Source organism: Pagrus pagrus (genome assembly GCF_965226575.1).
Source record: "Pagrus pagrus genome assembly, chromosome: 19".
NCBI classification, from domain to species: Eukaryota; Metazoa; Chordata; class Actinopteri; order Spariformes; family Sparidae; genus Pagrus; species Pagrus pagrus.
The window spans coordinates 21,438,772-21,466,267 of record NC_140203.1 but is presented as its reverse complement, the minus strand read 5'-3'; the positions used below and the strand labels follow the sequence as shown (position 1 = coordinate 21,466,267).

Genomic DNA, 27,496 nt, shown 5'->3' with positions numbered 1-27,496 from the left:
AATAAATCAAAGAGGATAAAAACCTCATTGTTATCATCAGCTCATCACATCCTGCGTTTAAAGGTTGGCTCATTCCATCTAAATACTTCTACTTCAAAGATATTCAGGAGCACATCAGTGTGTTTGCTATACCAGCAGGGGGCAGTAGAACACACTTGATTCTTCTATGAGCCACTTCTCACTTGACAGTAGTTAACATGCCCTGTGCTGATGCTCTCAAGTCTGAGAGCCTGATAGGAGGGGAGGGCAAAGCATGGGGGCATGAAGACCAATTAAACAGTGACTGCACAACAGGAGAGGGAACTAAAAATATCCTGAACCCCCCTGTGCTTCAGCCCACGCCTCAGAGAATGGAGTATACTAGACAGACAGTGTGTGTGAGCCCTCACAGGTGCCAAGTATGTTCATATGATCTTTGTTTTATTTGCACGTTATGGTGTTGTAATTTTATGTCAGCCTTCAGGAAAGATCAACTCAGATTTATAGTGTGTTTTTAATCGTGTGGAATAGATTCATTATCCCACTGAGGCATCATATTTGGCATGTTCTTCTCAAGTCTCTCAAACATTAACTGTGTAATGATCCTTCACACACTGCACTATCACAGATCTGCGTGGGTGCGTCTGCTTTGTGTCAGAGAAAAAGGACTTTAGGCTGAACACTTTTTAAGTACACATGCCAGAAAAAGTCCAGTGTTATCAGAGGTTATCGCACCTGCATGCTTCTTCCACTGACGTCATCTGGGCCTCTGATAAAGCAGGTCCATGGGAAAACTATTACAGAAACAGAGGCGGCGCCTCCGACATGGAGGAATGAGGTTAAACAGGTCATTAAAGTTAATCTCAAACTCACCTGGAATGAGAAACTGGAAAGGGAAACTGTGTTCGCCTGCCACCAGAGTTCCTGTAAAAGAGGAAGTTTTATTAGCTGGACGATAATAGAAAAAAAATGCTAATGACTTTTACAGGTACTCATATATTGACAGTTATCAGGATGTCGGTGACTGTATTTATTTAGACTTTGTATATCTTGCATTAAAGATCAGATGTCCACGTGAGGCCCCCTGGCTGTGCCGCTCACCTACTTTCCCAGAGGGATGGTGTTTCTGAAACAAACAGGCTTTGCTGTTCAAAGACAGCTGAGCCGAGATGTTTTTTGCTGCGGTGAAAACATGCGACTGAAACCAACCAGCTGGTGTCAGAGGAAGTGATAAACTGTTGGTCATGTTGCTGGCAAAGTTGGAGCGTTTCTCAGCAAAGTTAATCAATGACTTACAAGCACAGGGAGGACAGCAGTGATCGACCCAAGACTGAGTGCATTCTTCAGCGGGTCATTGTGCCAAGATGGCCCTTATAGATTAAAGGATAAGCCTTCTACATTTTTGTTTTTTTCTTATTGGCAAGACGACCTACCATGTCTGCCCAGCATCTTCCTACTAAAGACATAAATCTTTAGAAACTGCTCACACTTAATTCATCTTTTTTTTTTTTTTCAAAGGCTGAATAATTCCCTAAAACAGCTGGACAATGTAGTCTGTAGCTAATGTTTTTCCAGTACTCTAGTATTTACAACATGACAGAGGAATAAAATGTATCAGGCTTTCGACAACCAAAGATTTGTTAACAATAACAAAACTATCAACAATAACCACGCTTATTCTCTCAAGATGTAGGCATTAAAAAACAATTCAGAATCTCATACAGAGGAAGAGAATGAAATGAACACTAGGAACTAAAAAATGTAATTAAAACATATCTTCACACTTTAAGAGTTCAATCAAGCAGTGGTGCAGAAAAAAATAAAACCCTTTGAAGTGCAACAATGTCAGTCTGCAAACGTTGTATTTCTGATGTTATCAGACAACACAGGGTAATCTGAAGCAGAACTTGCTGTTTTCAGAAACACATGTGGCATTCTGAGGATCTCAACAGGAAGTGCAATCGAGCATGAGGAGGTGCTTGGGACCAAAAAAACTATGTGAAGTGCATTTTCTGAGATTAGGAATTTGTACGATAAAATACAAGCTCTCTGTTTGCAGTGTTCAGATATTGCACCAGTTGGCTACAATACCCCACCCACAACCCAATTTTCCTACTTTCGGTTTAGACTTATATTTTGAGTGTTTTCAAAGCTTATCCAGAAACTAGATCCCAACTTACCACTAGGCTCAATAAACACCAAATGCTGTAAACAATTATCAACTCATCCAGATTCGGCTGATGCTGCATTAATTACATAACGTAAAGACCATTACTCATATTGGTATAAGACACCAATAAATGCCTTTTCATCCCTGTCATACTAAGAACACCTTGAGCCAGCCTGGTTATTAATTCTCTAGGTGAGCTGATGGTCCAATTAAATTCTTCTAGACAGCAACATGTCTCACCTCATTAGGGACGGGCACAACTTTTTCCGTTGGACTCAGTTTCCTGAGGGGAAGCACTGTCATTTGCATCATGTTTACTGCTAGAGGAAGCAGTCATGCAACAGCCACTTTGTATATTCAACAGCAGAGAATAGATCTTACACAGGGACAAACAGAAACACTGTCTGAAAAAACGATGAAGGAAAACAACCAACAGAGGGCTACATTAGATTATATAGGGCAAGCTGTTGGAGGTTCTTACCCAGAGTATACAAACCCTAACCTTATGTGAGTTTTCATCTCACTCAATATCAATCATAGACAATTCAAACTCAGCAGTAATGACTAAAAGTGGAAGTTAACAATAGAATAGTCAAGTTTAAAAAATGCTAAAACTGTTTTTGATATAATTATCATACAAATGTTGATTGCACAATGTAATGGCTACAGAATACTGAACCCATCTGCGTTTAGATTGGGTCCCAATAATCCTCGCTTTAAAAATGACTGGAGATGTAGTCAGGCTGGGAGGCTGGCAGCCTGGCACCATTTCAATCTGCTTTTACGTCTCCATTAGAGACTAGTAAATGGGAACTGTTAGTTCTTTGAATGGCAACAAATGACTAGTCCTTTCACTTTGTTAAAATACAAATATTTCAAGGTTTTCTCACTGATGTGGTAGATAATTAATTTATCTTAGCATATGAGTAATAGCCTAGAAATGAATGACTGATTGCATTGAGAACCAGTGCTTGTTAGTGGTGTCAGGCCTTTTATAGACTCTTTATACACTTTCTTTAGTTGTGTTTTATGCCTAATGCTGTCTGCATATAATGCAAGATGACATATAAAAGACCTTGTACGTACTTGTACGTCTGTTCTCATTCAGAACTGTGAAACAGCGATGTTGCACTGGTAGTTCTTATGATTTAATTCCCTTTCAAACATAGTGACAAGTAAATACTGTCTGTGCAAAGATATGTAAAGATTAATGAGTGGATAATTTAAAATATTGAAAACACATGAAATGCTACAGTGAGTCGGTCTCAAACGTGGCCTGATTATAAAGCTGTCTGTTTCTAAAACAAATCTTTAGTTAAATCACAATCAAACTGTCACAGTGAGATCTTTATTCGCTGAAGGTCATTAACTGAGAGCAGTGACAGGATGAAGAGTAGACACTGACATCACTGGTCTTTACTCCTCCAACCGTCAAGCATCTGTAGCATACCACATTATCAGTCAGCCAAAGTGAGCGTCGCTTGCTTTGTGCAACAGTGTGAGTGTGTGTGTGTGTATGTGTGTGTGGTGGTCCCTCGGCCCTTGGGGGCAAAGCAGCCCATTTTCGGAAGAGAATGGGATACGGAAAAATGACAGAGATGAAGGAGAGCTCAGAGGGAAGGTGTCTGATGAATTATTTATGTCTTCCTCTGTTTGGAGTGTGGTTCGCTTGGTGGTTTACTGAACACTGTGTTTGTGTGTGTGAACTAAGATGCTGAATGAGTTTTAGACAAGCTTCAAAGATATATTATTTATTTATTTTAATTTGCATTTTGAGTAATATAAAGTTTTTGCACATCTTGTGAACAGCTGTGTCAGTTTACCACAGACAGTAAAAGTGTTGAGGTTTGATATCCAACCCAACTATGTCTTTAATAAAAGTTATAATTCAGTTTAATCATAATTCAGTTCCCTGGCTGTAAGTTTACTATATTTATACTGACCATTTGAGACTCTGCAGATAATGTATATGTTTTTCTACTCTTTTAAATAGTGTTACAACACCCGTATCCATGCATCATTCAGAATAAAGCTCATACAGTTGTATGTCAACAGGTATGTTGCTTTGTGAGGCAGGTGTGTTCATGTCTGTGCCTGTTTGTTGGCTCAGTTTGAGTAATATGTGCCTGCTTCGATGCCTAATTTCCACTTCCCTGTTTGGTATTTGATAGAAGAGTCCTGATTTGAAACGTCAAACGGTACAATAAACAAAGCTGTTGTAATAACATGTTCAAATGACCTTGGGCCATAATAATGGCCTGAACTTGTTTGTAGAAAAGTGAGACAATCTCTATGAATAAATGTGCAGTATATGTGTTGGTTTCAGCCAATTTATTCTGAATACCAATGTTGAATATCTGTGTTAAGTATATTTCATATATCTATATGTATATATTTTATTATTGGATTCTTAAAACTTCTGCATTGACAAGCAGTATTTTAATGCTGTAGCTTGTCAAGCTAACTTGAACTACTTAATATGCAGTCGTGCTGATTAAAGGTCCAGTGTGCAAGAATTTGTGGCATCTAGCGCTGAAGACCTGCTCCTCCCTACTAAAAATGCAAAAAATGCAAATGTATGTCTCTAGAGCCAATGTTTGGTTTGTTCACTAATGTAGAAACATGGTGGACTCCATGGAAGAGGACCTGCTCCCTCTGTAGATATTAAATGCTCAATCTAACAAAAACGCAATGATACTTAGTTTGAAGTAATTATACAAAAATGAAAACATCATAATAAATATTATATTCAATTTCTGGCCCCTAAATCCTACACACTGTGCCTTCAATCTACAATAATACATCATATCTTTTATGTAAACTTATAAAATGCAAGTGAACTAGAATGTATAGGTTTCATAAATGCAGTTGAATAAAAAGTACAATAATCCTAGCTGAAATGTAGTATAGTAGAAGTATAAAGCAGCATAAATGGAAACAAGTACAAACACTTCAGCGTTCTACTTGATTACTACACACCAGTATAGTATGTAATGTAACAGGTGCATACCACATGTTGAAGGACACAGTCCTGTTAGTTAAACATTGAACTGATTCTTGGTGTTTTAACCAGAATGGATTACATGCTCTAATGACTGCCATTAACTTCCACAGAGGATTTCCATTTACAACAGATTTCATGCATGCATGGCACATTTCACCTTCTGGCTCTGGGCGGTATCAGCATCGCATACAAAAGACAGAAGATCACTCTCACAACAATAGGTCCTGTAAGCTCTCGTTTCCGCGGGTCAGCAGGGCTTCAGAGCATCAGGGTAGGATGGTACCCAGAGAGTGGAGGGAAAGATCTAAACCTGTCCTCTGTGGAGCATGTCCAACCTGATGACCATGTCGCACCTCAGGGAAGCAACATGCAGAGAGGCAGACTGGAACATCCCTGCATGGGACAGTTACTCTGACTGATTGAGGCTGTAACTCTCTACAGGACTGAAAAAACCTGCTGCTGCCGCTGTGAGATTAGGCCTGTTGCAGCAGATTTCCCATAAACCTAATGAGGTGAAAGGCAGGAGGCTTCAGTCATGTCACACAGTGTTGTTATGACAGGGATGTGGAGGCTCTGACATTTCAGTGCTCTCAGAGGAGACGGATATAACAGTTTGTTTCATATAGGGGATGTCAGCAGGGAATATACAGTCACACGAACGTAAAGGTGTTGTGTTGTTCAAGGGCCACACAGGTGTTTTACAGATTTACACCATTTCACTTTTAGTGTTTCACTTCCATGCAGCCATTGGTATCCATTCACTGTAGTACACATGAGATGGATGATGTTTCTTAATAGTGTACACAAATATGAATGAAGATCAACAGCAGCCAATAAAGTAAGAAGGCTGTCCGCTGTTCGGCCCTCACCTTTGTCAGCAACAGACAACGTGCTGTTGAAGTACTGCTCCTCCAGAGCCCACGAGCTGTCGTTCATTTTGTTGGAGATCCCACATGAGCCCTGACAGTTCACCTTGATGGCTGTGAAAACAGGACAGAAACGAGAGTCAATCTACTGTCATTGTAGGGCTGCAACCAATGGTTGTTTTCATTATTTATTCATCTGCAGATTATTTTCTTGATAAGACACAAGAGCCAAAATGTTTGTCCAACAAACAAAATCCTTTTGGATATTCACCATGTAAATTGTCATTCTGACCTTTCTGTCACACTCTTTCCAGTGGTTAAGTGTTGAACTTTGTCTTGTAAATGACAGAACCATCCTCTGTTACGTCTTACTCTTAGCGTGTAACCAAAAAACTTTTCACAATCATTTCTCAACTGATGCTGGGAACACACCTCCATGGGAATCATCATTCACATTAATATCATTTAGAGCAGCAGTCAGTTTAAACACCTCAGTGTGAATAATTCAGAACAGGCCAAATAATTATTGGCCTCTGGCAGTGCTCGTGTTCACTCTGCTGTAGTGGTAAATAATCACAGCGGGCTGTGTTTTTGTCAACAGATGAAAGAGGAAGAGTAACTTTATCTGAGAGCTGTTGTGAAAGTAAAGAGGTCACTGTGAATAAAGACCTGGATGCATCAGGTTTGACTGGTCACAGCACTGACTGATCGTCACCTGCAGCGTCATGTTAGACCTGCATTTCAATGGGATGATGATGGCGGTAATGCTTGTGATCAAGCAACAGGTTGGATAAAGCTGATAATACAGAAGAATGCATGAATGAACATAAAGAGATGCAAGACATTTTTTTCAACTGAACCTGAATCCAATGTTGACCTGTTATAATGCCAAAAACTCCATTTTGGAAAAACAAAAACAGTAACTGCGCACAAGCACAACAAGAACAATAAGTTGTTAAGAGCAGCAGTTATTTTCTCTTTGTGGTAAAAGCCTTCCAGACAAGAGTTTGAGCATGATTTTAAAGTAATGTAAATACACTTTGTGATGTTTTGTCTGTTCCCCTGTGCGGCTGCTTTGGGTACAGGAAATGATCATCTTCTCACGCTTGATTCAAAGATCCAGAAGATAACATCATTTTAACTCTACACAAAGGCAGTGTGTGAAAAGTTCACACTGGTGCCAGATCATTCTGTGATAGACAACGGTTAACCAACAACGAAAAAAGTGAGCAGCAGGACGAGCATTGTGCAGTGCGAACTCAGCCTCTCTTTGTCATCTCTCCTCTCTCTATCCCCCTTGTCTCTCTGTGAGGAAATGAAAACTCTCTGATAACAAACACACACACACACACACACACACACACACATACACACACACACAAACCAACACTGTGACAGAAGCCAGAGGATTAAACAGAAAGATGGCCCAGCCTCAGTATTATCTCAGTATTCCGATAAGCAGGCAGACAGTCACACAGACAGAGTCCTTGAGACAGACGGACGGACAGACAGACAGACAGACAGACACAGACATGAATAAGTATGAATGTTAAATGTCCCACTGTAGCTTCTGAATGTCTTCACTTCCATGTTTCATTTCTCAGAGTACAAACACTTTATTTAATCTTCAACAACATTACCCCCAAAATATCCAACATAACATGAACAACACTTAAATTAGGCAATACACAACAAGATAAGGTAAAAAAAAGAATAAGAAATCTCACCAAAGACTTGCTAACAATGTTCAGTTACAGGCACAGTATATGTAATTGTCAATGCAAAGTGTAGATATATGAAACACATCTTTGCAGATACATTTTCTGTTGGTTGAACTGAGAAAATTACCAGAATCTTTTGTGAAGTTTTGTTTTGTTTTGGATGTTGTGAGTGTCTGTGGGCATTTTTCATTATGTTTTAACATTTAATAGACTTTATAACTAACGAGTTAATGAAAACACAATCAACATTCATCCATAATGAAAACAAGACTCTTAGTCTGCAGCCATGCTAATGTCTAAAGCACAGTGGTGCTTTGAGCTAAATGCTAGCATGCTAACAGTGACTATGCTGACATAATGCCGACATGTGCAGGTAAAATGTTTTCTGTGTTCACTGTCTTTGTTAAGCATGTCAGCATGCACACATTTGCTAAATATCACGAAATACAAATCAGCTTACAGCTGGAGTTAAACCATTTGGTCATAAACCACAGTATTGGAGAAATTAAATGGTGATTAAAGGATAACAAAATCATTCAAATTAGAAAAGTCAGGGGATCATCAAAGTCAGTAAGACTCATCCTCTAGGGGTCATGAATATCTGTACATACTGTCAAGGCAATCTACCCAACAATGATAGAGATATTTCTGTCTTAATACCAAGGTGCTTCATCACATTGATGCAAACATCCTGCTGATCCAATATTGCCATAATGCTGTCCTTTTCATAGATTTGCAACAATTCCCACAATGGTCTAATGGCCTAGACATTGGGGCTTGCTGCCTCAAAAAGATTTTAACAAACTGTCTACTTGCTGTCGTTATAATGCCCAACCCTACATGACAATTTGGCTACACAAACATGGACTACCGACATGATTTTGGCAAAACTCTAAAAGATTTCTGGCTTTATGGGAACATGTCCAGGCAAAAAAGCAAAAACAAAACCTAAAAGACTCTGGCTCTGGAGTAAAAAAAAAAACCTGTCATGCCACAGACTGTGTTTGACCAATCACAGGCTCACACCCAGGCAGTATCCTGTGCTGGCATCACAGAGCACACACACACCCACTCAGAGTGGCAGATGGCTGCGCTCTCCACACCGGCAGGACTGCTGGCACAGTTTGGGGGAAGGGGGAGGGACCTCTGCTGCCGGTAAAAACAAAAACCAAAATCTGCAGCTCACAAAACCAAGAGGTGCCCTTCAGCCATGCGACAAACGTCCATTTATTTGGTCATTAATTAAACCCTGCAATCTGCCCCTCCAGCCATCTGCCTCATTCATGAGGAATAATACCTTTATACTCCACATTAACACGCTGTGTGAGCTTTGTGGAGTCATTACACTTCACAGAAGCAACAATGTGAGTGTGAAGTACATAAATAAGACAGAAACGAGAGCCATTACTGTGACAAGTTATTGTTTTCAGCTTTCTGTTGTGGAAAAGTAAAGAGCTCAGCCCATGAAATGTCAGCACAGAGGTAATCTGTTAATATCCCCAGCAGCAGCAGCAGCAGCAGCAGCAGCAGCATCAACTGCAGGAAGAGCGGCTGTAGCAGAGCAGAATAGTGAATAGTTGTGTCACCAGAGACGGCCTGCTTCGGCACAGAGACTGGCAGTCTGCAGCTGGATAATGGGCTGGCCTCTCTACAAACACATCAGAGTCTTTTACCTTGAGCCTGGTTCTAGTTGACTTCATGGGATTTTTGCTGATGTTATTTCTGTTCTGTATTCTGAGTGACTAACCAAGTATTTCCTATTTGCCCCAAAGAATTATGCAGAATTACCTCCATAGTTATGTCCATCAAGTTCCATTTCCATCAGCTACTGTTATATTAATGAATATCAAGAAATGCCAGACAAAAAAAAGGATCAGTATTAAGTTTTAACAAGATATTTTCAAGTTCATGTTGTGAAATGAGCAGTTTAGTTTAGTCTTACAACAGCATATTTTGAGATTTTAGTAAGATATTTTCACATTATAACAATATAATTTAAGTTATAAGAGGATATATTCAAGGTATTAAGAAATACAAACATACTGTATATCGTTTTCTAATAAATGTCACTTCAATCATTGTGGTCCAGGGAGGCTCATCGGGCATTTATTCTACTAATGCAGTTGGCAAATCAATTTGAGGCAAGAAATAGGCAGTGAAGTACCAGATTCTTGATACATTTGCGATCAAGTTGTTCTTCACAAACCAGATAAAAGACTGAAATCCTGCAGCTAAGTTTCCAACTTGTCTACCACACACCAGCGGCTTTGGATCACACCTTGCAACTGCCAGCATAGGAATCTATGCCAGGGGCCAGCTCTCTACAGATTAAACCACAGCCTGAGGGAGGCTGACAGTCAGTAGTAAGAGAGAAGCCAGCAGCAGAGCATGCTCTGACTCAGCAGCTGCCTGAATTTGTTGCCAACACACTGGAGTCTGTCAAGGTCCTCTACATGGTTCAATGAGAGTGTCTGTAGGCGGAGACGATCCTGGTTCTACTACTCATTTGATTTTGCAATTAGACTGTGTGGGCAGACAGATCCAGAAGAGAAGATGCAATCAATAGTGCTGCCAGGTCTCACTGCCTTAACGTGACTGTTGTGTTTTATTGTATCAAAGGTTTCTCTGATGTGGGTTAGAACAGAGTGTTGGTGGGTCATGGAGGATGTGGGTTGGGAGTCGAAGGTGTGGTGCTGTTCAGTAAGAAAACAACTCAGGAAGATGATCTGGTTCGTGCCATTGTGCATCTGTATATCCTGTTTTTAGTCACAGAAGAGATGAAAAAGTCAAACAGAAAGTGTCATAAGATACGAAACAGACTCAGCAGAGGAAACACCACACCTCATTGTGTTGTAGTGTATCAGCTCATATCATCATGCTCATACATGGCTTGTTCTTGTTTGAAATTTGTTGAAACTGGTGCTGATACAAAATCTGACTTTCGGTGCAGAATCTGATATCACAATGCTAATTTTTTACACCATACTTAAAAATAAGGAGGTTATGTCCCGTTCCCCCTGGGAATGAGACTCAATGAGATCAACTATCTTTCTCCAGAATTGCTTTCTCTAACTTGAAATAGGAGTTTAAAATATATGGCTATCAAATTTGATATTGGATTAGGCTTGATTGAATTAAGGACTGTTGGGCCATGGTGGAGGTATGCACTCTCATAAGTGCCATTCTAGTTTTACTAAAGAAGCCAAACTTAACATTTGTTATATGTTGTCCAAACACAATCAGCCAAAGAAGATTTTTGCCTAAATAAAATCCACTAGAAGTGCAAATTTTCTGTTTTAAATTAAGAAATATCCAATCAAACAATAAGAACAGAGGATTATGGATCCGACCAGGCATTTATGCCAGCTTTTGGTACTTGACAGCTTTGATACTCAATGCTTTTGATACATTTGTTCATTTAAAAAAAGTATTCAGGTTCAATACCCAGACATGCTTAAAGAATACTGCAGTTAAATGTGTTTGTTGTTTAGGCCAGTTTCACTGGTGGATGTTATCTTAAATATCAGCAAGTAGTCACAGTTATACATAGTTTAGTAAGGCAGTTAAAAGAGGGGTGAGGGATTCTGGTGAAAAATAGTTAATTTTTGAGTCTCGTTTCCACTTTGTCGGTACAACTAGGAAATAATACGCAACAATCCCTCACCCCTCCTTTCAAATGTTGAGGACATTATTTTCTTCATACGTTTTTGATAATATCACTAATGTCACTCCAACTTTTCTCTTCTACCTCTTCATATGCAGAATTTTGTCCTTCAGGGCATAACTTCCTGAGAAATATTGTATGTGCAAGGTACACTATCCAGACTTTCAAATGTATAGCTTTATTTTCTGGACAGAACATTTTGTTTTCAAACTGGCACACATTTCACCAGTCAACACTGAGTGAGACATATTGCTTTAGCAACAGCTGTTTCTGAACTGTGCATGTGGGATTCAGTCAGCGCTTGCTGTCTGTTGCATCAGGACATGGGAAAAATGAGTCAGCTTGGGGGCTTGGTGGGAAGCATGCAGGGAAGCTGGCCTGATAATGACTGTTCCTTATTTACACTGATTTCACTGAGGTCAGTTTCAGCTGACGTCTGGATGCACAAAAGGAGCCTCAGTGAGTTTGTTTTAGGTCTGAACTTTACCGGAACAAAGCAGGATGAGGAAATCCACAACCTTTCAGACAAAACAGAAGAACTGTGTCTTTACGACTAGGATTTCATTCTGTAGGTCAGGAGGAGTAGGAATGAGATTAGAGAAGACCACTTGAATGAAATGAATTGATCAGCATTCCTCACATGCACTAAAAGGCTCCTCGGATGTCATTTATACATTCCAGTATAATGAGGCACGGCAACTCCCAAAGCAGTGATTGCGTGATAAGACCCAATTGTTTTAAATGAGGTTTCTGTAGAAACTAAACATGCAGAGGATGCAGCAGTTTAATCTGTGTTCTTGTAACGTAAAAGTAAACTGAAATTTAGGATATGTTTTGGTGGCAAATGCTAGAATAACTCTGACAAATTAGTAGGGATGTAACGGTATCCTGAATTTCGCAATAATAAAATGCTGCGATACCATCAACCAACCTATCATGTGGTTACTTGGATTGTAAAGTTCATGGATCTAACAAGGAAAATCAGTATGAATGCATTCTGTTATCTGTCCTTGTTGCTGTATTGTTCTGTTTGAGCAGAGGGCGCAATCATACTGCTCAAGAAGACATCTCATTAGATCCGCCCTACTCAGCCAATGATTGGTTGGCTTCCTTGGTTGCATTCTCTATAGAGTGCCAAAGTCATGCCCCTTCCTGTGGACCCCATGGGACCTTATTTTTCAAGTCTAGAAAGTAGCAGTTTGACATAAAGTAAAATATCATGTAGTTTTGTGTTAAACACTACATGTCTCGCTCAACATACGTCACCAACACCAACATGGCTGCCACCATGGCATAGAAAAGGTAACCAAAAAGAACAAAATCACAATAAATCTGGCCATACTGACAACTGCAGTTAAGTTAAAGGGTAGTTTGTCAGTTATACCAGCAAGCTAATATACAGAAGCAGCTCTACAATGTTTAAGTTACAGGTTTTGGTGACCATTCAACGAGACAATGCCACAAACGCGACTGTCGGCTGTCTTTATAATTACGCATTTTCACAATGTCATATTACATTGGTTTTATGACAAACTGTGACTTTCTCAAGTTGAAAAATGATCTTTTACATTGACAAACATCATATGAGTAATTCATGGCACAATTTAAATGGGATTCAAAATAATTTATCTCTCTCCATTCAGTACCATACAAAGTTCTTCGGGGATAAGGTCCCATGGGGTCCACAGGAAGGGGCATGACTTCGGCACTCTATGCCTCACTCAAACTGTTAAATCACACAGGCTCCGGTAATGTCTCTTCACATTGGCACACCAACCTCTAGACTCATTCTCCAGAGCCGCTTATCACTGCAAGAGTGGCTTTAGGCTCGTTAGGTGGAGCTAGTAGTCCGCTGCTTTGCCACCCAGCATATGTGCTTCACCTAAGGAGCCCAAAGACACTGCAGCTGTGAGAGCCAGGCGGTATTTTTGCCAGCGTGGAAACCACTGATCACACTCCGCTGCATCAGCTCCACCGCTGACTGTTTTTACAGAGCAACCATGAGAAAAACATGCCCAACAACACATACAGACCACTGAATATACAGTTAGGAAATAACAATGCGTCAGTAACGTTGACAGAGGGTGTCGTGCTCTGGTCGTCCGCTGGACAACAGGAGGGAAGGAGATCGGTGGGACTGAAGGCACTTCAATTAAAGTTGAAATTTTAACAAATATGTCAAGTTGTCAGGCCCCACTGGTCCATTTCTGATGGACAGACCATCCTGCGCTGTAAAGACTAATTTTACTGCGAGGTCAGCTCTCGCTAGCTGTGAAGGCCAGAGAACAAAATGCACTGAAACCTCTGCTCCCCCAGTTTTTCTATAACCCTTTGTTAAAAATATTTCTGGTTTCTTCGACAAACTCCAGAGGTCACAGCCTTCACTCTGTACCACAGGACGTTGGAGTAATCCGATGCTACACTTACTACCTTCATTAAATCTTTAAGCGCTGCAAACAATTAGTCCGGCTCTCTTTTCCAACATCCCCCTCCCTCGTCTCCTTTTTAATGCCTCTCAGTGAGACATGTCAAACACGGCCATCTGATCTTATGATCTATTACCCCTGACTGTAAGGGAATCCCCTGCAGCAGAACAGAGCCTGGGCTGTTCGTTCAGACACGTCCTGAGTTACCTCTGTTAGATCAGTAACAGGCAGAAACCTTGCTTTGAGAGCTGCCTCAGTGAAAGGGAAGATAAAATTGATGCACGGCTTCATGCCCTCTATTAGAGCCTTTCAACCAGACAGTCTCAGGAACTAAGAAACCACAAGAGCAGAATTCAGGAACTACACTCTACACGCCTCCAAACTGTGCATCAGTGCATTTGTCTTTGTGTTTCTAACACATTTCAAGAACTAAGAAGATTAGGCAATTGATCATACAACAGTTGGGGACTGCCATTGTCTTTTGCAAGGTCTGTCAACCAACTATGTCAGGGGAGAGAGAAGACCCAGTAACCAAGTATTTGTTTCCTCTGTAAGTGTTTTGAAGGAGTAGTTGCAGGAGGTCATTCTGGTATTTGTTCCCCATCAATTCTTGTTGGTTTGTTGGTCTGCTATAAGCGGCTGCAGCACCAATTTTGTTCATATTTGGTTATGCTTGTTACCAGCCGCATCAGCATCCGTTGGTAATGTTTTCAATTTGTGAGTCTGTGTGTGTTTCATCATGACAAAATGTGGTCCTGGAGACACAGAAGTGTTTTTGAGTACTGTGGCAGGTGTTTAAATGTTTGTCTGTCTGTGGACAGATGTTTATCAGTGCGATAGTGTCCCAACCGTGCAAGATATAATCACAAAACGTACAGGTCTGCAGTGGTCCTGAGCACCCGAGTGGTCCTCTACACCCCTGGCTCACATTTATCAGATCACTGTAACCCAGTTCGAATCATTCCCGTATGTTCTAGCACAGCTGGCATTGTTTTTATCTTGTCTGCCTGTCTGTCTGTCTGTAAATAGATTTTGTCACAGCACAGCGTCACAGTGTCAAAGTGTAGTCAAGATCAAAAGGAAGGCTGAGTTCAAAGAGGTGTATGGTCTCGTAATAATGTATTAATGATTACTGAGTAGTCATGGTCTCTGGTTTGTTTTTAGTGTTTGTTTGTTATCTAGATAACAATTTTTAATTTCCCGTTTTATCAAGCTGCTGTGGTCCATCGCTCCTGAGTTAATGTAGAAGAAATACTGTATACATCCAACCAAACACTTCAACCCAACTGAGCACCAATGGGAGATTCTGAAGCCATGTGTTAGATAACGCTCTCCACCACCATCACCAAAACATCAGATACCTTTTAAACGAGTGGTGTTTATCCCGGCAGTAGAGTTTTACTTTGAGTTAACTCAAAGAATCTATGATGTTGGCCATGTCAAACTAGTTCTCATCACTCACCACTTTTCACTGGTTGCTGATGAGCTATGCCCACTCCGGTCAGATCAGTTAATGATGTTTGCAAGCAGACTACACACCACCTCCTGCGTATGTTTGCATGCATGTGTGTGTAAGAGGCTTATCCCTGCAAGAAGTTACATCATAAAACAACCAGCAGACGTGTAATCTGTACTCTGCACGTTACATATCATGCCAGGAAATGTCCACAACATTTTACTGCATTGGCCTCAAATTCAGACAGACATTGTGACATGAGGAGACACACTGACTCTGTATATTAGGACAACAAAACATATACCATTTTCAAAAGGCTTTCTTTGTATGATGTGTATGACAAAAAGTTAATTAATTTTTAAATCCTCTGAGTATTTCTTCTATTTCATTGTCTCAATATTTGTATTAGGCTTGCTTGGTAATAAGTTGTGTAAATACTGCCTCTTCACCAGCCTAGGGTCATTTTTGATGGTATCTATGTCAGCAGAGAATTACATTAAGCATTGGCTTCTTCTTTGCAGCAGTAAGTGGTGTCCTCAGTTGACCTGATCTCATTTTCCAGTAGGCAGATAGAAAGCAGCATAAAAAACACTTTTTCAGATGAAGATGTTGAAGAAAGGGCTGGACAGATCGGAGACAAAAGGAACTAGATTTTTTTGTAAATGGGTGTTCTGAAGTTATTTCCTGAGTCATGACAGTGATGAATCATCATAGGCCAAAGTTTAGTCAGAAAGTTCAACAACTCTATATGATATTTTGAAATCATTTAGTTAAAACAGGCTGCACTGCTTTTGTATCCAAGTAATGACTTGTAATTTAGAGATATTAACTGTGCTCCAAACTACAGTCATCAGTTCTGATGATGTGATTAGTCATTTAGTATCAGCTGAGGCCCAACAGTGACCTTCAGACCTCTGCCAACTCCCTTTGGTTCTAAGCATCACAGTTGCTTTTATCATATGGGTGTGTTTAAACTGCTGCAGTGTTTTCATTATTTGCAGCATTGATAACTGAATCATGAGTGTTAAACAAAGACTTAGGCTATATGTGCTCTTATCTAACTTTTGGAACACATTATCATGAGCTCGCCTATACCTTGTAAAGAAGCATTTTCATGGCCACTGCGGCTGTTTCAGAGAAGGCTGACTCGGAGCAAACACACATACACATTTCCAAGGGTTTTCATGCATGTTGACCTTTCATTTTTTCAGTCAACAATAACAGCTGCCAATGGCCCAGAGCTTATTCAAAACCATTTCAGAACAACAGACCTGATTTTTAGCTTGTCTCCAACAAGCTAAAAATCTGAGAAGAAACAAACACGTTCCCTAACCCTTCAAACCATAAATTATTGGTCATTCAAAACTGCCACAAACACAATTTCCCACGACTAAGAAACCTTGTAACATGCAAGCATGCTGACCGCCCATATCTTGGTTAAAGTACTGACAGCGTCACAACCACAACACTCCAGTTTGAGTCAGAAGTCAGGATCTGAGAAAAATGGAAGTTACATCGCTGAGAGAAAGCAGATATTTTATGTTCGTGGAGCTATCAAACGTCCTGATGAAACCAGACAATAACAACAACAATATCAATAATAACAATTAAAAATGTACACAACAAATGTTTTTTTCCTTATTGATTAATCAATTCATCATTGCTTAATGTTTATAGTGTTGAGGACCACTGAAAAAACATTAAGAGACGTCTTTAAGATGGCAATAGACACTTTTATTTTGCTTTATCTTCTCATTATGAAGTGCTGATTGCACAGTCGATGTTTAGATTGGTTGCCTAGAACCTTGCTTCACTATGCTGTTTTGTCTGCCACCAGGCTGACTGGCAATCCAGTCAGGCTGGCATCTTGGCACCATTTCTATCTGCTTTCACAGGGTAAGGGAGTGGTGTAGGATGGGAGTCGTCTGGGAGTCGTCTGTTTTCACTTCAAATTTCTTATTTTGTTCAACCAACAGTCCAAAACACAAGAACATTTAATTTACAATGATATAAAATGCAGAAATGCAACAAATCTTCATTTGAGAAGCTGAACTATGGAATTTTGGAGAACTTTGCTGATTAAAAATGATGATTAATCAATGAAAACAATGCTGCTGATTCATTTCCTGACATCTGAATCTATCATGTAATTGTTCCAGCCTTAAATACAATTGTGTATATTGTGTGTCATATGCAATGTATAGTTTCCTATGACCATCATAGGTTGACAAAAAGTGCTTTCTTTTTTAAAAAACAATATGAACAGTAGAGCACATCTTGCTCACACAAACATACAATTACATCTGGAAGATGCCCAGTACAAACAGTCTGATCTGTTGTCCACAGAACAGTTCCACTGGAGGTTACATGCCTTGCTGGAGGGAACCTTGACATGGCGAAATGTGTTGTTTTTTTTACCGTATCGTGCAGCCCTAGTTGTGATGAAGGGGCAAGTGTTGTTTTTAACACCTTCATCCCTCTGTTCTGTGAACCAAACTGACAACTATCCCATCAACAACTTTCCTCTGAGGTGACAGCGCTCTGAAAGCCAAATACATGCATGCGTCAGTCACAGGTAGAAGCAATGACTGAACAAATTAACTATGGCAAAAGACAAGCTTTGTCTCAAAATGTAGGCAAGGCTGTGGGGCAAGATAGAATGATGATTGAAACCTCTGATGGATGGCTTCTCAAAAGTTGGGCCAAACACACAAACACACACACAGGTTCAACTCTAAATATGGGCAATAAAAGATGTAATACTGTATGTGCGTCCTGCAGTGAGTTATATAGTGTGGTTTCTCAAAAAACATCCAACCAAGCCACATCCTGCTTGTCTGCCATCTTTACAAAGTCTACATTGCACAATGACATTTGCCTTTTAAAATCTCCTCTGCATTAATCTGGTTTAATGATAAATCAAAGCTGCAATAAATCATTGTTGCCCTTTTGGGTCAGAATAATCCACAACTTGGAAAAAAATAAAAGCAGCTGACTGCTGCTGGAAATGAGATCCATTTAAGAGAACCACATTGTACATATAGCTTAAACTAAAACTATGACAACGACAAGGCTTAAAGCTTGAGGGTTAGTTGTAATTGTATGGGCTCGTCTGCAAGCGATTGCTTTCTCACTACATGTGGTCTTGAGTGTGGTTATTTAAAAATATTAATGATTGCAGCTTTAAATTAAGTGTTGGATGAGATTATCCGTTTACCATGTTGGCCTGCTTGACCACACTGCGTAATATTTCACAACATACCAGTATAACCATTAACTAACTTCTTATCTCCCAGCTGAGTGTTCTATCTTTAGCTTCTTTGTTGGCAGTTATCAACGTTTTGTTCCACTTCCACTGACGAATGACATCGTCTCTGCTAACTCATTTTACACAATGTAGGAAGTGGGGCAGCTTTTCAGAGAGAGGAAGAGGAGGAGTGATCAGGGGTGTGTCTGTGCTTATCAGGGGCAATGAGACAGAATCCTCTTATAATAGACCCAGATAACCAGCCGAGGGGTTAGGTTGGCTGTTGATTATGGAGGTCAAATGATAGTTATTATTAACATGACTAAGTCCAAGGGGAGAGGGAACAGCTGGTGCCAAGATTTTCCAGCTGACGGTGCCACTTCTATGGGCACAGTTCAGTGACTGACGAAGTACATGTGGATCGATGCCACCCACCCACACTGAAGGGCAGCCGGAGAGAATGGAGTCAATCTTAGTCACTGCTATTCTCACTCAGTAATCATGTGTTATGTTCCTCATTTCAGAACAAAAGACACCAAAGTCAGAGGGATTAAAAGCCCTTTTGTTTCTGTCAAATTTCATTATTCATACAGAATAATCCTTTATGACACAAAAGTCTAAGAGGACAATAGAAACAGAAGACAGAAAATGGGTAGTAAAAATGTAATCAAACACAATAAAGGTCATGGCAGTCTGTCTGTTTTGTTATATCCTACAATAAATAACAAAATGTATAAGTAGCGTTACCACCAGTATAAACATCAGTAATCACATTTAAAGTAGCAGTAGGAGAAGTATTAATATCAGCCATGAATACATTTAACCAGATAGATTAATGTTATATTATGATCTTATTTGGAGGCTAATGTGTAAAAACCTGTCCGCAGGATGAGTCAGTCCTCTGGTTTCAATGAAGCTTTTGTGTTTTTCAGACAGGTCTCTTATCACTCGCCCTTGGGGCAGTGATGTCATGATTTACTCAGGCCCCTGAGTCTAGACACTCACACAGGAACCCTGGCGTGCAGTGATGTCTTCATGAGCCAGAATACAGAGATACTCATACACTGCAACCATTGATCTGTGCTGTATCCATTTCACCTCAGTTTTCTTTGGATAAATAGTGAGATCAGTCACAACAGTGGTAAATAAACGGCTTAAACAGCAATAAAACACTACTCCAAAGAAAACAGTTGTTTCATGTGATGTCCATGAGTCTCCAACGCCAGCCCGTCAGGTCCTACTGTTGCTGCACAGATCGAGATTGCCCCCAGATTGTAATCTCGACCACAAAAATCTCTCATCTAACTCCATTCATCGCTAACCATAATCTACACATTAACATTTCTTTTGTTGAACATATTGTGACAAGAGATTTTACTTCAGACAAGTAATTTATCAAACTAAAGTTAACATAAGACAATAAATGCAAGGTGTAGGAAGGGAGAGACACACACCATGTGTACACATGGGCAAGCTTTTATAGCCCAAGGAAAAGGCCAAGGCAAATTTAATCTGCTAACAACCCACCCATATCAGCCAACTGCCTGCTGAGATTGCCAGGACAGCCTCCAAAACAGGTGTAACAATATACACAATATATAAAAAATACCAACTACAATGAGAAAATAATAAAAAAAACTGACATAACAGAATCATAGACAAGATGCAGGTCTTGAAGTTACAGAAAGTGTTTTGATTTTAAATTATTTAATGAGACTGCTTCACTAACATAAATGTAGTCTTTCCAAAATCAGTTCCTTAACACCAAGACACTCAAGCAAGTTAAAAGAGGTACTCCTTCGATTTTCTTACTGCTCTTCAATAAAGATGGTGGACTTAATAATGTCACCTTAAAATGTAATGATCAAAATCAAGTGTTCTGAATTGTGTGAAGTGTCTTTTCCCTCTTTTCTGGTGCATCTGATGCAACGTCTCCTTTCTCTTTCAAAAAAAAAATAATCCAAAAAACAAAACCCTGAAGCGTTCAAATACAGATTTGGATGTCCATCACCATGGCAACGGTACAAGCTATAAAGCTTCGAACCATTCGGGTTAGCCTTACTAATGGCATAGCTGGGGTTGTTTTCTCAGACTTTAGAGAGCTCCCTCCACAACCACAGAACACATTAAACAGCTGTTGTCAAAGGCTGAATAGTACTTCTCACAATAAGTAAACCGATCTTCCAATGTTGAAGTAGTAGTGTGCAGGCTGGAGTTCCAACAAAGATGAGATGCTGTGTACGACGGATGTACTGTGTAGGTCAGATATGTAACTTTATCAATCTCAATCACATTATTTCAGCCGGTATGATCTGTAATTTTCACCAACCAAATAATCCCCACATTATTTAAAATTCATAAAGAAAAATGTTTATTATTAAAATGGTTAATTTATGTAGAATTTCGAGTGAAACAAGAAGTAACAGGATGGGTTAGTAATTCACTGACAATGCACAAAAGCAGCTAAAGTCAAAATGATTCATTTAAAAAAGTGACTCTAACCATGTGATTCACTTTCTGCAAATCGAAATACAAGATAAAAACAACACAATTTTAAGTGTGTGCGAGCATGTGTATGTGTGTGCGTGGATACACATGCCTGTGGCCAGCTTCATGTGAACCTAAGGGATGTCTAGTCTTGTTTACATAAAGCCGGTGGTTTGTGTTACCACTGATGATGATTGGGTTACAGTGAATGTTTGTGTTTCTGCTGTTCTGAAAAGTAAACTGAGACCTCCACTGCCATCTGAGATACAAAGGAACTGCACACCTAAACATTTCATTTATGCATGCCAGGGGATCCTTATATATACAGTGAAGAAAAAGATAAAAAAAGACTGCAAACAGGCAGGAAGTCAGGTGGACTTTCACTCGAAGTGATTCATTTCCTGTTAAACTCGCAGCTAAACCTACTTGTCTCATGCTGCAGTCACCAGGACTGTGCATTTCATGTTTAAGTGTTAGAGCCTGATGTAAACTGTCAATACAGGTATGTCCCACGTGAGATAAAATGTCCATACAAGCTGAAACCAAACAGCAACATCTCCTGTATCATGTGACTATACATGCTTTGAAGAGCCAGGAAGCTGAGCAGAATACAAGAGGAGACTAAACAGACAGGCTGGCTACCACTACCTCAGATCTATAACTCATCGCCATTAAGAGAATGGGAGAGCACCTGCTTCTCAGTGAAGGTGTTTTCTTTCGATATCCCAATCAATAACATAAAATGTTGTTTGAAAATTACGTTTTAAAACACTTTAAATCGCTAACATGTACAAAAAATATTAAAAATAATGGCAGTCAAAAGCAAAAAGTAAAAAGTTCTCTGTATGATAACACCAACAATCAAGAAACCACAGTACCGTTAAAGCTCAAGAAAGACTGTGGATATGTGAAATCAAACATAGATGAGGAGTGGTTAAGGTTAGGAAACTAAAACAACTGGCTGAGTTTAGACAAACTTTGGTTAAAACAATGCTTGAGTTTACATCTATGCTAGCTCCTTTGCGAGGCTGTATTCAGGCAGAGCAGTGCATGACAACATGCTCAAAATGAAAGTGATACAGTAACATGCTGATGTTCACCAGATAATGTTGTTTACCATTTTCATCATTCTAGTTTAGTGAGTTTGTATGTCAACATTTCCACTAAACCCAAAGCACAACTGAAAAGTTCAGGGATCACCACAATAAAATTAGAGGAACTAGAGGAATAGGGCTTCATTCACGGGGAACCATTGATGTCTGTACAAAGTTTAACAGCAAGGCCACCTTGCTGGACACCTCATAATTCAATTCTGTTTAGTTTCCCCTTCAGACGACGCTCTTTTTCGAAATCTGTGTCACTAGAGGAAACAACAACAACATGCTCAAAGCTAGCAACCTACATGCTGAAAATGGCAAGTTAACCGAACCTGCTCGCTAACAGTACAAACCTTAACAAGCTAGCAGCTCTTCTCATTTGCAGGGATTTAGCTATTTTGATACCAAGGCTCGCCTAACCATGCCTGTCCACCAGTGTTCAGGGCACTGTTCTGCAGGGGCACCATTGTTACATCCGGGGTGTAGTGCCAGCCAAGACGACTAAAACAAACAAAAGCCTTTTTTTCCCTGGACCAGGATGAGAATTGGGGCTGCCAGACCTTTCTCCTGCACTGACACAGCACTGTGGAGATATGACTGGCTGTGGGAGACTATCCTTAACAAAACTCAAGAGATAGCCTAGCTTAGAACATGAATACAAGGAACACGATTATGTTGGTTACATTTCACCATCCGTTTGGCCAAGTCTTACAAAATTCTTTCAGGCAAACAGGTTTTCAATTTCCAATTAGAGACTTTTCTGTATTGAGATGTACTCTTTCAAGAGAGAACTGCAATGCATTTAGAATCTATTGTTTCCCAACCCCTAACCAACAATCAGACATTACCCTCCACAAAGCCATCCTGCTAGCATGGCTATAAAGATAATAGTTGTTAGTCTTTGAAGTCGCCAATAACACACTGCCAATCCATCCACCAACTCCATTCATTGTTGTCAATCATGCAATATGAACATAGCCTCTAGTAATAACAGTTTCAACTGGGTCGTGGTGCATGTTCAACATTATGTGTAAGTAATGTGTATAAGTGGTTTATTCATGTTTTTTCATTCAAGCATTCATGACTGTGCTTTAAAGACTGTCTCTGTAAGGAAGCTAATCAATAGAATTGTTGTCTAATGGTCTCCATCATTAATAATAGAGTGACGCTGAGTATTTGGCCTGGACAATATTCAGCTTCTCAGAGAGCGTGGATCTGTTTATTAATATCACTGTGTATTTATTTCATCATACGACTTGGTGACTGTATCACTACGCAATGTAAATAACACACTAAAAAAGAATCCTAACAGTTCATATGTATGTAATGGATATCCAGACACACACACACTTAAAGGACAAAAAACAAAACTTCACGTTCCTGGCCAGCTCAGCTCTTTGGCAAAATATCTGAGGATGGATTCTACTTTTCACTGGCACTGTGCATATTTCTGGCAGGAAAATAGCTGCTTCAAAAACCGACCATCAGGGACTCATGACCATTAAAGAGGAAAGTCTAAAGCTGACTGGACCAAATTGTGGATGATTAACACTCTGTTGATTAACTACTTTAAGCACTTCAGTAGTCCCACATGTGTTCAAGGCAAACGCTTGGTGGCAACATTTGCTGCTCTGCTTCATTAAACAAGCAGGATGGAAAAACACTCTTCAGTTAAAAAGATGTGTTGCCATTTGCATTGAAAGATATCCATTGTCTGGATACATTCAAACCATGGACATACATATATTTCTTTATGTGGTGACTTTAACATTTCTTTATGTTCAATTTTCAATTTTATGTTGAGACAACGCTGTGTGCATGGTCTGGTCCAGTGGTTTTTACACTTACAACTGTTAAAACACAGTCTCGAACTGCAGTCACTGGCTTGTCAGCATGCTCTCCTAAAACTCCACCACCATGCCCTCCACCTCCTGCTAAGAAAGTCATATACATTCAATGTGAACCTGATGTGACATATATTGTAGAAATGTCAATATATTCCCAACTTGTCAAATACTGATGCTTGTATTTGTCAAATACTGTGGGATTGTACTGACCTACAGTACAATCCCACAGTGTAAGTATCTGACGAGTTTGGCACGAGACTCAAACTGGACCTTTAACTGTCAACAGTTTATCCTGGTGACTGGGCTGAGTGATTTGATGTATGTGGAAATGATTTCTTAGATTATTACCTTTGTGACTCATCATGTTCTTATTCTACTTGATAAGGCAACCATAATTAAATAAATGCAGGAAATGGGTTAAATGAAGAACCTGCTCTGACTGTTCAGGAAACAAGTGTCCAGATTTACAGTTACAAAACAACAACACCTCTGTTTTCTCTTCACAAAAACAGGAAATCTCGCACAAAGCTTGCAAGCACACATTTCCCAGCCTCAGCATGATTCAAGCCATCTGATTCATGGAATCATCTGCGGCCGTGGTTGAGAGGGGTGATGTCACTGGACATATAATGCAGCCTCGGCATTTACAGTACATTAATGGACACGCTGAAAGCCTGAGATGGAGCGAGAGTCTCCTCAGTTGGAGTACCTCCTCCCAGAAGTCAGTGGAAGACTGAATATGGTACTTAAACTGACAATACAACAGCAGCTTGAACATCACGTCTCAAAACACACTTTCACAGCCAAGCTTTGGTGTATTTTAACATTCTGTGAGGGACAAGACAATCTTTGGTATGCTGTAATAGAAAAACTGACAACAACAAACAGCAGAAAAACACTCTCCGATGCTGCACTGAGGTCTGCATTCGACAGCATGACAGTAAACACACATTTATCAACGCAGAAGGTGGAGAAAAGTGTTTTGTTCTGTTGACCGAGAAAGACAAAGAGAAATCTCATCTTTTCCTACTGCCAAAAGGGATTTAGTTGTTAGAACACAGACATAATTATTGTTTTTGTCCAAAGGTGCAATTTCACAAAAAATGTGTTGAAAATGTTTTAACCTTTTAGCTCCCAACGTCCTGACTGCCAGACGTAGCAAAGACTGCTGCTACTATGAAAAGTTACATAAATATAAACATGTAATGAGCATCAATTGATTAGACTGGCATCCTTTTGTCACTGCAGTCATTTTAAAAAAGAATTCTTGCAATCATTTTGACTGAACTACTGTATTCTGGAAAAATATTACTGATAGGGTCTATTACTATTACTTTTTTATTTTACGACCAATACTGGATTTTGGGGCCGATAAATACTGGGGAGTAAAACATTCCATATTGACATAGTGGCCAATATACACGTTTTTTGGGGGGTTTTTTTTGCGATGATCCCTCAAATGTGGTTATCAAACACTTGATACAAAAACACGTTATGACTGCAGGATATTTTACACTTCACGCCATCATCTTAAATGACACCAATGCACTGAAACAGCAAACTTCTCTTAATGACTATATACCACCACAAACATCTTTTTCTGTATTATAATCTCCCAAAATACTTTCATGTCATCATTTATAGGGAAAAAAATATATCTAATACCAACATATCTGTGATAGGCCAATAATATCGGCCAACTGATATATTGGTCAGGCTCCATTTTTAACATTTGGGTGGAACAAGCTCAAAAGTTGTGGGTGACAAAGTGTTAGGAGTAACACCTAAAAGCAGCAGCCGTCACATGAAGTTAACTTTTTGCATGGTGTTTCACACTTAGTTGCAGGTGTGAAACCTGTTATTACAGGTACATTAAACTGGATGTAAAGACAACCAGTAAGTTCAACAAATAGGTTTCCATTCATGTGCATGTAGCTGATCCAAACCCTCCATTATTGGTGTCAGAATCTCTCCTCGTGCTCTTTTCAGCATCTTCAAAGCCTTTTACCGAGCTGCACTTGATTTGAAGAAGCTCTCCCACTGCCTGTATGCTTCAAGGACAGCCAACACTTACCACAGCAGCCACCACTGCACGGTTTAATTTGGGAATAACGCCTGGTGTCAGGTACAGACGAGCCGCATCCATGCGACCTTACGGTGTAACAGAGCTCAGTGGGAGCTCTGACCTCTGCTGTAACGCCATCTGCTTCAGGTCAGCCTGTGCATCATGGAAAATTAATCTCTCTATGTCTGACATAAAGGTTGAAGTGCTGCTGAATAACTTCACTAACATGTCAATTAGACCAAAACAAGAGTCTTCAAAATACAGAACTGAGGAAAATTTGTGTTTTTTATTTTAATCAACAAGACCGTAGGCCATCAGCTGTCTACCAAGGTATCTGTTGTCTTGAACACACACATTTAAAATGAATTAAATGGAATCCAGTGTAATATCAGTTTGATACACTTAACAGATGCTGGACTAACCTGTCACTGCTGTTAAACACTTCTTGTGACTTCCTCTTGAGGAAACAGCTTTCTTGTTGCCACAAATCAACTTAGCATCACTGCACTTCCCAGAAGCCATCTTTGCAGTATTTACTGCCCTTGTTAATTAACATACCTCTGTGCCAGACTCCCTTTGAAAAAGTGCTCCAGTTAAAGTTGATAGCAGCCCTCTATTATCAGACGAGAATCCCCACAAGGATCCCACATACAATAGATTCTTTGTGTACTTCCATGGCCACTCCAAAAGCTGCTCTCCACCTTGCTAACCTACTTTACCCCCCATTATCAACTATTCCCACTGGCTCGTCTGACATCTTGAAAGCAAAAGCTTTAAATGTCTTCCCACACTGTGAAACATTACTATGCTCCTGAAAAGAAATTCGTCTTCATAAAGCAATAAAGTGTCTTAACACCTGTTGTTGTGCTTTGTTGGTTGCATGTCAGCCTCATACAACATCCCCGAACAACTTCAATGATTCGTCAAAAACAATACGTGGAAGCAACATGTTGTCACGCGCAGGACGTGGTCCAGGATGTGGCTTTCTTACACCAACTACCTGAAATGGCACAGCCAACAGCGGGCTCGTCCTCATGTGGAGGGGTGGAAACGCTCCGTCCACTCCCAGCGCGGTACCACCAAAATCCGTGATGGAGCCTGCGCACCACATTTTTCACGGTCACACAATGAACGAGCGGCTGAAACAACCAGGCGGCTGTGAACGTTCAGCCCTCCGTTCTTCCTCCTGTCCACCATCACGGAGGAAAAGTTTATTTACATCAAGGGCTTGGCGGCGCGCTCCGCTGACCCGGAGGCGGTGAGAGACATGTTCCTCTCCCTCTGTTCAAAACATGTTAGAAAAGGAAGCTTACCTTTGTACTGCAACGAGTGCGCGGTTCGTATTTTCACAGTTCCGCTAATGGACTCTCCAGGTCCGTAAACCACCTTGTTGTTGGCAAAAGTAATGTCAAATTCTTGAAGCTTGCCCATGGCTCCGCTCCGCTCCTCCGCCGCTCTGCGTCTGAA

General features: G+C 40.1%; 1 protein-coding gene across 1 annotated transcript in view; it reads right to left on the bottom strand.

Annotated features, from left to right (window-relative positions):
- The window catches only part of arrdc1b (arrestin domain containing 1b), a 38,658-nt gene extending 11,162 nt beyond the window's left edge, over positions 1–27,496 (bottom strand). Inside the window, exons 1-3 of the mRNA XM_084383342.1 lie at positions 27,343–27,496; positions 6,023–6,133; positions 853–903 (exon numbers count right to left, since the gene is read on the bottom strand). Of these exons, the coding sequence (XP_084239468.1) occupies positions 853–903; positions 6,023–6,133; positions 27,343–27,460 (280 nt within the window). The 5' untranslated portion in view covers positions 27,461–27,496. The remainder of the gene's footprint in view (positions 1–852; positions 904–6,022; positions 6,134–27,342) is intronic.